General features: G+C 55.5%; 1 protein-coding gene across 13 annotated transcripts in view; it reads right to left on the reverse strand.

Moving 5' to 3' along the window:
• Positions 1-1,650: 1,650 nt before the first annotated feature.
• The window catches only part of ST3GAL4 (ST3 beta-galactoside alpha-2,3-sialyltransferase 4), a 76,930-nt gene continuing 64,220 nt past the window's right edge, over positions 1,651-14,360 (reverse strand). For 9 of the 13 annotated variants that reach the window (XM_039254865.1, XM_039254870.1, XM_039254873.1 and 6 more), the window contains 10 exons: positions 9,643-9,718; positions 9,266-9,374; positions 8,779-8,859; positions 8,400-8,497; positions 8,127-8,187; positions 7,532-7,627; positions 7,247-7,436; positions 6,375-6,518; positions 2,629-2,772; positions 1,651-2,321 (listed from right to left, as the gene is read on the reverse strand). In XM_039254865.1, coding sequence (XP_039110796.1) covers positions 2,235-2,321; positions 2,629-2,772; positions 6,375-6,518; positions 7,247-7,436; positions 7,532-7,627; positions 8,127-8,187; positions 8,400-8,497; positions 8,779-8,859; positions 9,266-9,374; positions 9,643-9,718 — 1,086 coding nt within the window. In that variant the 3' untranslated portion in view covers positions 1,651-2,234. The remainder of the gene's footprint in view (positions 2,322-2,628; positions 2,773-6,374; positions 6,519-7,246; positions 7,437-7,531; positions 7,628-8,126; positions 8,188-8,399; positions 8,498-8,778; positions 8,860-9,265; positions 9,375-9,642; positions 9,719-14,360) is intronic. The other 4 variants (XM_039254868.1, XM_039254874.1, XM_039254866.1 and 1 more) reach the window with 3 other exon arrangements.

Raw genomic sequence — 14,360 nt, forward strand, 5'->3', positions numbered from 1 at the left:
GCCAGGACTGACTCAATCTGTGCTGGGGTTGGGGCAGCCTGGAGAGAACTGAGCTCACTGGAGGGAACAGTGACCAATTGGGGTATATATGCTCCCTCCCTGGACACCCTCCTGTTGGTATGTAAATGTGAAAGACTCTGCATGTGGCATTAGAGACATAACCCAACAAGAATGTAAAATGCTCCCGTGTCTATATGCATGTGTGTGGAGTTGCAGGGGAGCGGGGCGGGGGCAGGGTCTGACCCATCCAAGTGTGCTGGATTCTGGCTCAAGTTTAGGCGTGTTCAGTAACAGGCAGTGGCCCCAGTCCAGGACAGCTGGATCATATGTGCTGACAGCCACTTTCAATAGCCCTTGATGGGGAAATGGACACTCCCTTGCATACCCTCACGAGAAGCCACTGGGAAAGCATCAGGGATAAGCAGAGATAAGATCGCTGCACAGGTTCACACCCCTGTTGGTGTCATCAGGTTGACCCCCCCCACCCCCGCCTTGTCCCCCTGCCCCCAGGTCAAAGCCTGGGAGACAAAGCCTGCCCCTGAAGAGAGGGGAGGGGGCTTAGGGGCTGCAGATGCTGGGACCTATTTGCTTTCAGGATTTCCTTCTGCCCTGGAGGGAGAGAGGCTAATTCCACCAGGCTTCTGAGACAGCAGGTGATTCCATTCCCAGTGACGTCCTCAGGATTGTTCTGTGGCAGGAGGTTGGGTGTTCTCAAGACTACCAGAACACTCAGTCCAGGAGTGTGTCATCTGCCTCTGCTTCTCCAAATCTCTGCTCCTCTTTATCTGTCCTGACCCAGCCTAGCTGTCTCAAAACCTCAACGCAGCAACTCTTTCCGAGAAAGCCAGGAACACAGCTGTGAGTCCCATTCCCTATGGGGGGAGGGGGGGCTCCAGCTCTCCCTCCTGGCTCCAGATGTAAAGGAACAGCTGTGGGGGTGGCAAGATGCCTAGCTGGCAGTTAAGCGGGGCCTGGGAAGATGGAGAACAAAGCAGGGAGATACAGGCAAATGGCAGGGCTCTCGTAATTCTAGAGACTCCGAGAAAACAGCATTTTGTCCCCTGGCCTGGCAACTGGCTGGATGCGCCTCGCCAAATCCATCAGACGCTGCCCAAGCCCTGCCCATCCCAATCCTGGCAGCCTGGGCCCCTGGCAAGACCTTCTCTAAACTCCATTTTATGATCCCCACTCAATCTGAGAAAGGAAACTTGGCTTCTTTTGTCTGGCTCCACCCCTGTCCTCAAACGCACACCTCCCAGCATGAGGTTTCAGAAACTTGAGGCTGGAGAGGGAAAGAGAGGGAGGGGGAGAGGGTTCTGCCACTCCCATCTGGCATCCTCCCACCCCTCCCCACCTCTGGAACGTTAAACCAGAATGCAAGATGCCAGGCTAGGTGTCCAGAGACAGACTCCTCTGGGCCCCACCTGCTCACCGTCCGCACCAGGATGACAATGTATGACTTGGCACCAAGCACGATACCCAGTAACTATTTCCTGAAGGAGCATGGCCTACCCTGGGTCCCATGGGGTCCCAGAGGCACTGCTGGTCTTTAACAATCTTGCCTGCTGCTGGGAGAGGGGGCCCACTGCCGTGATCCACTGCCCCATCGATGCCCTCCCCAACCTGAAGGACACGGGGTATCACAACTCCTTCCGTTTTAGGAAAAATAGTTTAATGAAAGGTTTCAAACCTCTTTTCTAGATGAGGTCCCATTCTCTGTGGAACCCCCCATACCAGTGCTCTTCCCATGCCTGCTGGGAGGCAGCGGCCCCTCTCTGGAGGGCGCCCACCCACTCCGGACGTCCTGGCCCTCCTGGGAGGCCTGCTCTGGGTCTAGGCTTTGGTGGGCCCAGCACTTCTGTGTTTTTTATAAAAAGGGGGCAGAACACTGTACTACGCCCTCTCCTCCGGAGGCCATGGGACCAGCCCATGGCACATTCCTACCTTTTAATTAAATAGCCCGTTAAATAACCTCCCGGTGCTGGTGGAGAAGGGATGCCACAGCAATAGAGCCCATGCCTCAGACGGCCTCCCGCCACCTGACGGGATTGGGCCTTCGCCAGAGCAGCTGGGGGCACAGCCTCATCTCAGACCTGGCCAGTACCAGGACCCCTCTCCACACAGGGGAGGGTGAGTCCAGGCAGGTCATGCTGGCACCAGGCACCCCCACAGCCATGGATGGGGTCGCTCAGGTGGCAGAGCAGGCAGGCGGATGGGTAGAGCTCCCGCCCAAGTCAGAAGAAGGTGAGGTTCTTGACTGCTCCGATCTCCAGCATCCGCTTGATGGCCAGGGCCTCCTGGGAGACGTTGTGGCCTGACCCCTGCGGAGACAGCCAAGGAAGCAAACTGAGAGACTTCCAGGGATGTCCCTGGCCCCAGAAGGTCTCTCTGATGCTCCCCACGGCCCCGCACTTCCGGGAGCTCCCTTCCCCGTGTGGGCTCCTGCAAGGAAGACAGGACCTATGCGGCCAGATGGAGAGGACCCCAGCCAGGAGTCCAGGGGTCTCGGTTCCAGCTCTGACCCTCTGAGTGACCTCACCGCGAGCCACCTCGGGGCCCCTGGCACCACTCTCACTCACCCAGTGTCCCCAGCCCTCCCACCCAGCTCAGAAGTGGGGGGCAGCTTACCGCCATGGATTTGAGCGTGATCTGTTCATAGTAGTGGATGGTCTGCTTCCTGTTGTGGGCATCTGGGTAGCCAAAGCCAGCGATGTGCACCAGGTCGCAGAGGTGGAGTGCCAGGGTGATGGCCAGCAGGCCCGTGGTGGGCTTCTAAGGGGCCGGAGGGGGTGGAGGAGAGTATTAGAGGGAGCCCTTCTCCCTTCACTGCCTTCTGGGCCAGTGCTCTGCAACAGACTCTGTTATCCCGACAGGGTTCTTCATGTCCGTCTATGCAGCAGTAACGAGCCTCAAGCCCCGTGTGGCTACTGGGCATAAGGGCAGGCCCCATGCAGCTTCAGTAGAGCTGAATCTTTTCCTTTATTTAATTGTATACTTAATTAATTTAACTTAAATTTAAATTTAAATAGCCACAAATGGCTCATGGCTACCAGACTAGACAGTAGAACCCAACACATCGCAGGGAGGTTTGGGCCTTTAGGCATGATGCTGACACTCAGGATGACAATAATAATAATAACAATAATATCTATTACCTTTTGAACACTTACTATGTGCACTATGTTAAGTATTTTACCGAGCATAATACATTATTGCCTCCAATCATCACAAAATCACGTTGAGGTAGACATTACAATGGGCCCCATTTTATAGATAGGGAAACTGAGGCTGGCAACTGTTAAAAAACTTGCTCAAGAAGTGGAAAGGTCTTGCACTCTGCCTTGGAAAACCTTATCTCTTTCAGAAAACCTGGTCTCTCTCACTCACGGGCTGTGTGCCCCCTGATGAGGATGGGCTCTCCCCTTCCCGGAAGTAGGGACACCAATACTTTTCCCACCCACCCTCTGAGCTGCTAAGGAGACCTACTTTCTCAATCCTTAATTCATCCATGGGGATGGGCATCGTGATACCCTAAGCTCACAACTCCTGCTCCCTCAGCTCCAGCAAGCTGCCTGCCCAACCACTTCAGCTGCGCACTCCCATTCAGGATCCACTCCCTGGACCTCGTCAGGCCTCCGACTGCCAGGTGTGTCCCGGGGTCCCTGATGAGCTCTCTTGTTGACTCATCTGTCCCTTCCTGCCTGGGCCTTCTATTTCACCCCTGTTGCTTCAACCACCACTACGTTACCTTATCCAGTTCACACCTTTGCCGAACCACATTTCCACGGCCTTCTAGCCAGCTCTGCCTAGACGTGGGCTCCTGAAACTTGCCAGACTCTCCTCTCCCCACTGAACTCCCTCTAGTAGTTAAGCATGTTACTGCCCAGCCAGCTGTCTGTGAGGGAAGCCTAGAATTGTTATAAATCTCTCAACTTCACTGTAAAATAAATGGTGTAGCCGGAGATCCCTAAGATAACCCCCAATGCCCCCTGAGTGCCTACAGCTCTGAGATACATACGCGATACATTATATCGCTCCACAGGTGCCACTGGCCATAAGATGGAGAATTCTGGTGGGCTTGACGTAATTACCTGAGCTTTTTGCCTCTGAGTCTAGAGGGAGGCAATGGAGGAAGTCAGGGGTGGGAGGCCCAAGAAGGATTTATCATGTCACTGCTGGCTAGAAGGTGAAGGGGGCTGTATCCTAAGAAACACGCATAGTCTCTAAGCCCCAAGGGTGTCAAGGCTGAAAACCAGCAAAAGAAATGAGACCTCGGTCCTGAAACCACAAGGAACTGAAATACTCTGACAAGAAGAGCCTTGGGGATGCCTGGGTGGCTCCGTTGGTTAAGCCTCCAACTCCTTTTTTTTTTTTTTAATATTTTTATTTATTTCTAGGAGAGAGAGAGAGAGACAGAGCGAGCAGGGGAGGGTCAGAGAGATAGGGAGACACAGACTCTGAAATAGGCTCCAGGCTCTGAGCTGGCAGTCGGCACAGAGCCCGACGCGGGGCTCGAACCCACGAACCGCGAGACCATGACCTAAGCGAAAGTCGAATGCTTAACCGACTAAGCCACCCAGGCGCCCCAAAGCCTCCAGCTCTTGATTCCGGCTCAGATCATGATCTCACAGTTTGTGAGTTCGAGCCCCTCATCTGCTCTGCACTGACAGTGCGGAGCCTGCTTGGAATTCTGTCTCCCTTTCTCTCTCTGCCTCTCTTCTACTTACTCTCTCTTGCTCTCTCTCAAAATGAATAAATAAACATTAAGAAAAATTTTTAAAGAAAACGGAGGCTGGAAGAACACTCTCCCCCCTCAGCCTCCAGACAAGAACTCAGTCCACCTACCAAGTGGATTTCAGCCTTGGATACCCTTGGCAGAGAAGCCAGCCATGCGTGTTGAGCTTCTGGCCTCCAGAATTGTGAGGCCATCAACAGGTATTGCTTTAAGCCACTCAACTGTGATGATTTGTTAGGTAGGCGGCAATGGGAAACTACTACATCTAGGACATCACTTCCCGTTCCCTCCCCGTGGCCAGAAGCTGGGTTACGGTCCTTCTCTTGTCTCCCGGCTCAGGCCTTCCCCTTCTGCGCCACACCCCACCAGGGCCCTACAACGCCACCTTGCTGCCTCTCCCCACCACCACCTCACCTGCACTAGAACTCACTGCCCAAGAAGCTGGTTGGCCAAAAGAAATACCTTTCTCCAAGTCTCTGCCCGATGGGCCCCATGACTCCTCAAAGCCCAACTCAAACCTCCTCTGGGTGGGTGGGGGGCTCCCGGGCAGCCCCACGCAGAGGTCTGCCCCTCACCCCAGCATCTGAAACAACCCCCATTGCGGCAATCTGCCGCCTCGTGTTGCAACCCGCATGTTTATTCTGCTAGACTGAGTGTCCTTAGGGCAAGGTACAGGTCTTAGCCCCCAAGCGTGCAAATTTGGGTCTGGGACTGAGCAGCTACAAAAGGAGGCGTTCAACATATGGAGCTAAATCGTAGTAAGTGTTCAGTGAAGAATAAAAGTATCAATTCAAAACGCGGCAAACAGAGTGAGCACCCACTGAGTACCAAGCTCCACAATAGACACATTATATAATCATGTTTTTAACTTCTACAAGGGTTTTAAAAGGTCAGTGCTGATACTGTCCCCACCACACAGATAAGAAGAGCAAGGCTGGAGGCTCAAAGTGGCTGATCCACCCAAGGCCGCAGAGTAAGCAGGACAGCCGAGTCCTATCTGTGCATGCTGCCTGCCTCCAACAACTGTCCCATACGGCCTCTCTGCTCACTCAAATGACGTGTGTGGAAGTCCTTGGGAAGCTACGAGCCACTGGCCAAAGCCCGCCAGCTGGAACCAAAACCGTAACTCGCAAACCTGTACCCTGACTCCCAAAACTGACACGTCACACCAAACCAGGACACGCAAGACAAACTGAACCTCCTTTCATTCACTCTGGCCAATACGTTCCAATATAAGATCACAGATAGAGGGACCTAATGGTAACTGCACAGATTCAGGCTGCTCCAAAGTCAAGGTCGCGGACTATCCCAGCATCTGCCTAGTTTGTAAATTCTGACCAGCGCCCACCAAACCCTCCAACTCTGGCCTCATCCCCTACACAGACCCTTCCCTCACTGCCCGGCCCTGCAAATGGCCCCAGGTTCTAAAAAGGGGTCACTCTCCCTCCCTGCAGACTCCAAACAACCCAGACTGAATACAGGGGTGTGCCTAGAGGCGTGGTTCGGAGGCTGTCACAGGTGCTAACTGTCTCTGTTGTTGCTTTCCCCTCTCCCGGGGTCCTCCGTGGCTTCCAGAGTCTCTAGAAACATCCCAGCCAGACACTCTGGCTTCCCTGCCCGTGGCCCCACCATCATCTACCTGCTTAATCTTGCGAGGCTGCTGCATGGGCAGGTTCAGCAGTTTGTCAGCTGCGATCTCCATGAAGAAGGGGTTGAGAATCCGCACCTGTCTGGGGTTGACATCCCAGATAAGGGGAGGCTGCTTCCAGAAGCCCTTTCGCACCTAGGGGGCACAGGGTTGGAAGGGAGAGATGAGGACACGCAAAGACCTTTATCAAGTCCAGCCTGGTGGTCATCAGCCAGGAGGTGGGGCCCATGGGATGGCAGAGGCCCCTGGGAATGAGGGGTGGGAGGGGGAGGGAGGTGGAGGCCGGTGCCAAAGAGGGGAAGGGAGACCAGAGGAGAGAATCAGGGAGAGAAAGAGGAGGGAGGGCACTCCCCAAGGGAGGCCAGGTGACAGTGTTTAGAACAGGGGGCCCAATCACTGCCCACTTCCAAGGATATCCAAACAGGCAGAAGGGGCTTGAGTCTGGGGCTGTCAAACATCTGGCAAAAGATGCGAGATGAGACCACTCGGCATTTGACTGGTTGGAGAAATGACACAGTGGACACAACGCAGAAGGACAGATGTCCTGTTTGAAATTACACCCTGCCCGGACGTCACTACCAACCAGTTCCTCTGCTTCCAGACTTCTTACACATAATCTGGCAGCTTCCATGTCCTAGGCAGCCTCAAGCTTGGGGTGCCCCTGGCTACCGCCCCCTGCTCCTGCAGGCTACCAGGCCCCGGATGCTGGGTGGCTTCAGAAGCCCCGCGGAACGCGGACTTCACACCTTCCCCTCCCAGGCTCTTCAGACCACAGGGGCAGACACTGTGGAGCGTGAGGTCCTGAGGCAGGCAGTGTTCCGTCCCTGGGCCTTGACCCCTCCCTTCCCAGTCTCCCCACTCACCCTCTTCTTATCACTCAGGATGGTCTCAATCCAGTGGAAGTCCATTGCCTTGAAGGCTACCAGGACAAGGAGTGTGTCTGGGGTGTTCTCCACTTTGGGGTTGAAGTGGGCGGATTCAGGGTAGAAGAGACGCATGGTGGTCTTGGAGCCCACGTCGCCCTCGTAGCCAGCCACTGGGGCGTTGTTCAATCTGGGAGGCAGGGGGGAGGGTGCTCGTCACCCAGAGCCCCGCTGGCCCATCCACAGTCACTCCCAGGCAGAAGGGCGAGGGCCAGTCCCACAGACCTGATGACCACGTCGTACTTGTCGATGGCCTCTCCCAGCGAGCTGTTGCGAAGCCGGTGCCCGTTCCCCACCACCACGCAGCGGCGACATTTGAGGCTGCCAGGGTGAAGGGGTGATCAGCCCCGGGAGTGACCCCTGCCCTGGGTCTGCCTGGGGCCGGGCTTAGGATTCCTCTCCGGGCCGCCTCGGACCAGGCCTGTCCCAGGAGTCCTGCTTCTGTGGTCCTGCTGGCTCCGCAGCCCCCAGACGGGGGAGGAGACTGAGCAGAGCACGGAAGGCACAGGAGGAAAGGAGGGAAACTCCTGGCGGGAGGACTAATAAGAAACCCCATTTCAAAGCCCCCTCGCCTGCTGCCCAGGCCTGCCTGTTGCCACGGCGATGCCCGGCGGGCTACGGCCCCGGATGCCCGGGCTCAGTTGCCGTGGACACTGGCGTCCCTGCCTCCCCTGGAGACAAGACGGGCTAGGAAGAAGGGTCAAATTGGCCACAGGGGATGAGAGCCGGGAAGGCTCACTGGGAGGTGCTGGCCCGTGACTGGCTCCGGGTGGCAGGAAGGGGAGGGTGTTTGGACCCAGTGCGAGAAGCGTCTCCTTACCTCTGGATGCTCTCTGGAATGGAGTAGCTGGTGATCGCTAGCACCCGGAGGAGCAGATCTTCTACAAAAAGATGCGGATCGGGAGGGGCTGATGACAACAGCTGCTTTCCGAAGGCTGCAGACTCTCCCTCCGCTGCTCCCCAGGGGTCCGGCTGCCTCTTCCTCCCCTGACCCCAGCGTGGGAGCCTGGCTCAAAGCGTGGGCACTGGGCCCACAGGCAACAGTGTGGCTCAGGTGAGAGCCCACCACTCCCGTCAACCCGGAACGTCTTACCGCTCCCCTTGGTCCCGTAGGGCAGCTCGTAGGCAGACGGTGTCTTGACCCAGAAATAATCCTTCAGCTGCAGGAAGATGGGCTGATCTCGGGAGTAGCTGCACGGAGGTGAGAGCAGGGTGGGGAGGAGAAAGAAGCCAGAATCGAGGTCAGGTCAGGGCCCTGACCGATATGAGGGAAGTGGAGGATGTCCGCCTCAGAAACAGCTCTGTGCTGACACGTTCAAGGGCCTCTCTTCCCCTCACGGGTTGACCGTGTGACTTGACCCATGCCCGCTAACACGGTCCCCTCCATCGAGCCAGCACTAAGGCCTCCGCCCTGTGAAACCCTCAACCCACCTCACCTCATGCCCCGTCCCGCCTGAGCCTCAAGTACGTACTTGCCGAAGAGCTTAGAGGCCTTCCTCTCTGCCTCACCCTGGAGGCACGGCTCCTTCTTCTCGGGGCTGGGAAAATAAAAACTGGAGACAGAAAGGGAGAGGAGGCGGGAGCTCCGGTCACATCTCAGGGACCCAGGGGCCGGCACCCCAGGCAGCCCCAACCTCCTCCCACCGCACGGGTGGTGTGAGGCGATGGGCAGCGTACAGTCCTCTCACCCAAGTTTGCTCTGAAACCAACTCGTTCTGGATCCAGCTCTTCCTTCTCCTCAACTCCCCGGGTGAGGGCCCTGGGGAGACATCCCCGACCCCATCCCCCGCCCAAACCCACCACCTGCCCTCCTGGAGCGCAGGCTAGTAGCTCAAGGGAGGGGTCACGTCCTGGCCCTCAGAGCCCTCCTGGCTGCACTAGGTCTGCTGCCTCAACATGCTCCATCCCTGAGCCTGTTCCTGAGAAGAACCAATGGAAGGACATGGAAACTGGACTCACAGCTCAATGTACCTGTCTTCTCGGGAGATGGAATACCACACCATGACGAGCAGGACCAGAGTCAACATGGCCAGGAGCTTCAAGCCTGCAGGGCACATGCACAGAGGAGCTAGAAGCAGAGACAGGCAGGTAGAGTCCCGCTCCACCTACCCTGTTTGGGGCCCTTACGACCTCCAGCTCAAGCAGACCTGGTCCTCGGCCCTCGCCTGGTCCTAGTTTTCCAGCACAGGACTTGGGCCCCAGTGTCGCCACGGTCTTTCAGAATGAAGAGAGGACCCCCTGGTTCCCTGCCTGTCCCTCCACAATCCCCAGGATGAAGGAAGATGGCCTCTGGGGGCCCATCCTTCAGGGTGGGGGAGCCTTTGGACAACACTCACGGGATTTGCTGATCATGTTTCTCAGCGGGTAGCAGGGTTCCTGGGGAGAGCTGTCATCGCGGCTGCCTCGGGCCACCTAGGAGGTAGGAGTCACAGGTGCACGGTCAGCTCTGCAAACTCCCTGCCAAGACGCTAGAGCAGGACACACCCATGCCTGCCTTCCCTTCTCCAGAAAGCACAGAGCTGCTTCTTGGGAGGCCATCCAGAGAGGGAACATCCTCCTAATTCCTCAAGGGCAGCTTCGGGGGTCCAGGTGGGGGCATATGCCAGAGAGGAAAACCAAGTCCCACCCCTTGAAGGTTAGGGCCCAAGTCACACTGGCCTATTCCAGCTTCGCCAGCATGGTTCCTCGGGGTTCCTTGTCCTCCTCACTTGGACCCGGGAAAGGCCAGCTCCAGGAGACAGACGGGAACCTCCGACCCACTTGGCTGAGCTTTACCAATCCTGGGCCATCCAAAGCGTTCCCTTATTTCTGGCAGTCGCCCCCCTCTCCATCCTCAGTTGCCTACTACTAAGAACAGGTCCGCTCGGGCCAGACACCAGGGAGAGGGTGCGCTAAGGGGTGGTCAGTACGGCCTCTTCCAGATCCCCTGGACCCTGACTACTCAAACAGTGTCCAAACCCTTATCATCCCAGTGCTGGAGGGAGAGGAGGAGGGCGGACTCCATGAAGGCAAGTGTTTGAAGGGGGTCGCAGGGAAGGGGGGAGGGTCTGGTTGGTCGAGGAGGAGACAGGAGACCCTTCTGGGTAAGGGCAACGCCAGCATGGCAAGGACAGGGCTCTGGAAAGCGGTTGGCTGCTACGTGCACCTAAGCAGAGAGGTCCCAGCACATGGACGCAGCCAGGGTTAAGCAGAGTCACTGCGGAAGGAATTTCTGCATCTTGCCCAGGTACATGAGGAGGCGCAGGACACCGAGCACCTTTCTTTTTTCTTTTTTTTTTGTCATTCACACAGTGTTCCTCGGTGCCCTGGATCTGAGGAATTACCCTGGACCACTTACTGAAAACACAGATTCCAGGGCCCCTCCTGGGGATTGCTGAGTCAGCCAGCATGGGACCCCGGGACAGGCATTTACACAAGCAGCCCAGGTGATTCCTGTGACCCACCCCTGGAAAGGGAGGGAAGCCCTAGTGTTTGTGATCTCTCAGAGAGACCTGGAAAACCTCAAATTATTTCTTCAGGATGAGAGCTGGGTTTTGTTACAAATCATAAATCAGTTATCCTGAACACTGTCCTATTATGAAGTTGATGTTTTGCCCCCAGGCTCTGCTCTGGGGAGCAAACACCAAAGAAGAATTAAAGTCTTGGAGGTGGGGAGGAGAGAGCAGGGTAGGGGCAGATGAGGCGGGGGGATCAGACCCAGACATCCTCCCATCCCCAAACCCCAGTGGGGATGGAAGATGATCCTGCCCAGTAAGGAAAAGTTCTGGGGCACCTGGGTGGCTCTGTCAGTTAAGTACCTGACTTCAGCTCAGGGCATGATCTCACAGCTCATGAGTTTGAGCCCCGCGCTGGGCTCTATGCTGACAGCTCAGAGCCCGAAGCCTGCTCTGGATTCCATGTCTCACTCTCTCTTTGCCCCTCACCTGCTGGCACTCTGTCTCTCTGTCTCTCTCTCTCAAAAATAAACAAACATTTAAAAAGTAAAATAAATAAACATTAAGAAAAATTCTTTTAAATGCATAATCTCAGGCCCCTCCACACCTACTAAATCAGGATCTGCATTTGAATAAGATCTCCTGATCAATCAGAAGCACATTCAATCAGAGAAACAGTGGTTAAACTGGGTGGTTTTGACCTTAACTGAACAGAAGAACCACCTGGGGTGTTAAAAAATTTTTTTCCGGAAAATATAATTAAGAGTATCTGGGTCCCACACCTAGAAATTCTGGCTTAATGTGACTGGCCCAGCACTGGAATTTGTGCAAGTACTTCAGGCGATTCTAACATGCAGCCAAGCTTAAGAACCACTGAAGAGGGTAGGGGGAGGGAGGGAGGAGGAGGAGAAGGAGGGGAGGGAGGAGAGGGAGGGAAGAGAGGGAGGAGGGGGAGGGAGGAGAGGGAGGAGGGAGAGGATAATGAGGATGTCCGAATGAATGACCAAAGCAGGCTGCTCAAACCTTGGTGTGCACATCCTGAATCAGTGGGTGGGGCTGGATAGGAATTCTAACCAACTCCCATCCCAGGTGGTGCCCTGCTGCTGGGCTGGGACCACGTTTTGTGTTCCAGAACTGCACACCAGGACCCTTGCAGCCCTGAGAGCTCACGACTTGATGAACCACAGCCTCCCCTACCCTCCACTCTCTCTCAGTCTTTCATGACCAGGATTCACTCCATCTCACTTCATCTCCTTTTGTATCAGTAGGTCACAACAGCTGAGAAATACAAAAATATACAGAAGTCTACATCCCCTCCTCCAAGATTCTTATTTAATTGCTTAAGGGTAGGGCACACGCGTTCCAAAACAATACAAAGCAAAACAAAAAAACCCCCAAACCCCACTTCCCTTGTGATTCTAACAGGAAGCCAAGATGGAAAACACCATACAGTGAGCTCCACAGTAACTGAAAGACACATCCCCAGCCGCCCTCCAGGCCCCACCTGGATAGAGGAGACCTTTGGCAGTGGGAGGTGAGCACAGCCGACTAGTCCAGGTCCCCAGCCACAAGACAACTAGCCCTTGTTGACCTCTCCCCCGGAAAGTCTGCACCGGTATGTCTTTGTTCCCATACCGTGCCAGTCTGTGTGAAGCAGACTTCCTGGTCTCTGAACTTGCTCCAGGATCCCCGACTGGGGATTTCAGCAGCCCACCCCTTCCCCTTGCGGGGCCAAGCCCACACCAGCAGCCCCAGACAATCCCGGGCCGCGGGCTTCCTGGGCTAGCTGCTGCCTCAGGTCAAGCGACAGCAGCTGTCCACATTACTGATCAGGCCCCTGGGAACAAAGGGGAGTGAGAAAAAGTCACAGTAGAGTACCTGGGTAGGATAGCAGGGATCTGATCCGCTCATGTCCAATGTGCACCAGCCCTTACCACCAACTGCCAAGGAAACCAGCTCGCCCAACCCATTAGGCAAACTGACCCCAGGGCAGGAAGGCCGTGTGCTCTCAGATGCTTGGCCAAATACCAGTGTCCCTTGCAGAGGTGAGGCTGTGAGCACGGCCCCAGACATTGCTGAAGGGCAGAACCAGGGGCACAGGGTGAGCCAGCGGCACGCAGTGAAGACTTAAGGCCCCACGGAAGCAGCAACCGTGCCTCATGATGCACAGACACGGCAAGTACCCAGTGGGTACTAGACCTGCTGACCCAAGAGGAACAGTATCCCCCACAGGGCACAGCATGATGGCAGGCCCCTCGAGCCTTGGGGCCCATCACAGGGATACAGCTTAATGCCCCTGAGAAGGGGTCCAGGAAGACCCATAGGGGTAGAGGCAGGGGCTCTGCTCTTACTGGTTCACAGTCCTTGAGCGAGTCATGTAACCCATGTTACTGTCCTTCAGTTCTGTAGTGGAAAACCGGAGCTGCCTCTAGACTCACCCACCCCTCTTGTTCTTTCCTGATCCCTCCACCCGGATACTGATCCCCGCTCACCTTGCCAGTACTGTTCCTGATCAGTGATCCCCTTTGCCCTTCTCTCCTTCACTCCCTTCTAATAAACATACTTAATCTCCCTTATCCCTCTCTGCCTCTACCTCCTCCTCCAGCAACCCTTGCATCTCCCAGCTTACCCCCAGTGGTCAGACTTCTGTATCTGTGCTATATTCATTCACTCCTTCACCCCTACACCACCACCCACATTTTGTGCGGAAATGGCTCCTACGAAAGCCATCAGTGGCCTCAGAACTGTCCAACCTGAGGAAGGTCTGTTTTCACTCTCCCTCATACTCTGAAGTCTTTGATACTGTCTGCTGATACTGCCTTCTTGGCTTTGGGGTCAAGAACTTCTCCAGGTTTCCCTCCTACCTCTGTGACCGTGTATTCTGACCCCACTTCCTTCAAGTGCTGGCATTCTCTGGGGATCTGTCCTTGAACCTCTGCTCTCCCCTGCCTGTTTTCACTTTCAGATGTCTGACCACTATTCCTACCCTGATGATCCAAACCCTTCGATTCCTCCCCAGATCCCATCCTAGTATTTCTGGTTCTCTGCTGCACATCCTACCCACGTGGTCAGTGTGGGAGGCACTGGACACGTAAGGCTTTATAAAAACCAAGTTGCGGCATGAAGGCCACATGTCTAGAGCCTCAGAAACACTTTAGCATACACTCCTCCATCTCTTCTTCAGGCACAGGAGTCGAGATCCCACCCCAACTTACATGCTTCCTAATTGGTCTCTGTGCCCAATTAGTCTTTCTGCACTCAACCCCCTCCTTTGGAAGCGCCAGCATGGTATGCTTCTAAGACCTAACTTGGATCAAACCAGCCTTCTGCCTCAGTGTTCCCCATTCCTTAAACGAAAAGCCAAAGCTCCTTAGTGGCCACCAGGACGCTTCACCCCCGGGCCACATGCACCTGCTATCCTCTTCCCAAGCACACCACCCCTCTGCAGACCCCCCTCTGGTGGGACACCCTAAACCCACCCCCCCCATTCACTGGACCCACCTCACTCCAGTGTCATCTCGAAGGGCTCCTCCTCTATGACGTCTTTTCTGACATTTCTAAGCAATTGGTGCTTCTCTTCCCACCAAATATTGTTTCTAACTTGCTTCTGGCACTTGGCA

The sequence above is a fragment of the Hyaena hyaena genome, unplaced genomic scaffold (assembly GCF_003009895.1).
Source record: "Hyaena hyaena isolate Hyena2069 unplaced genomic scaffold, ASM300989v1 scaffold_500, whole genome shotgun sequence".
Lineage (NCBI taxonomy): Eukaryota > Metazoa > Chordata > Mammalia > Carnivora > Hyaenidae > Hyaena > Hyaena hyaena.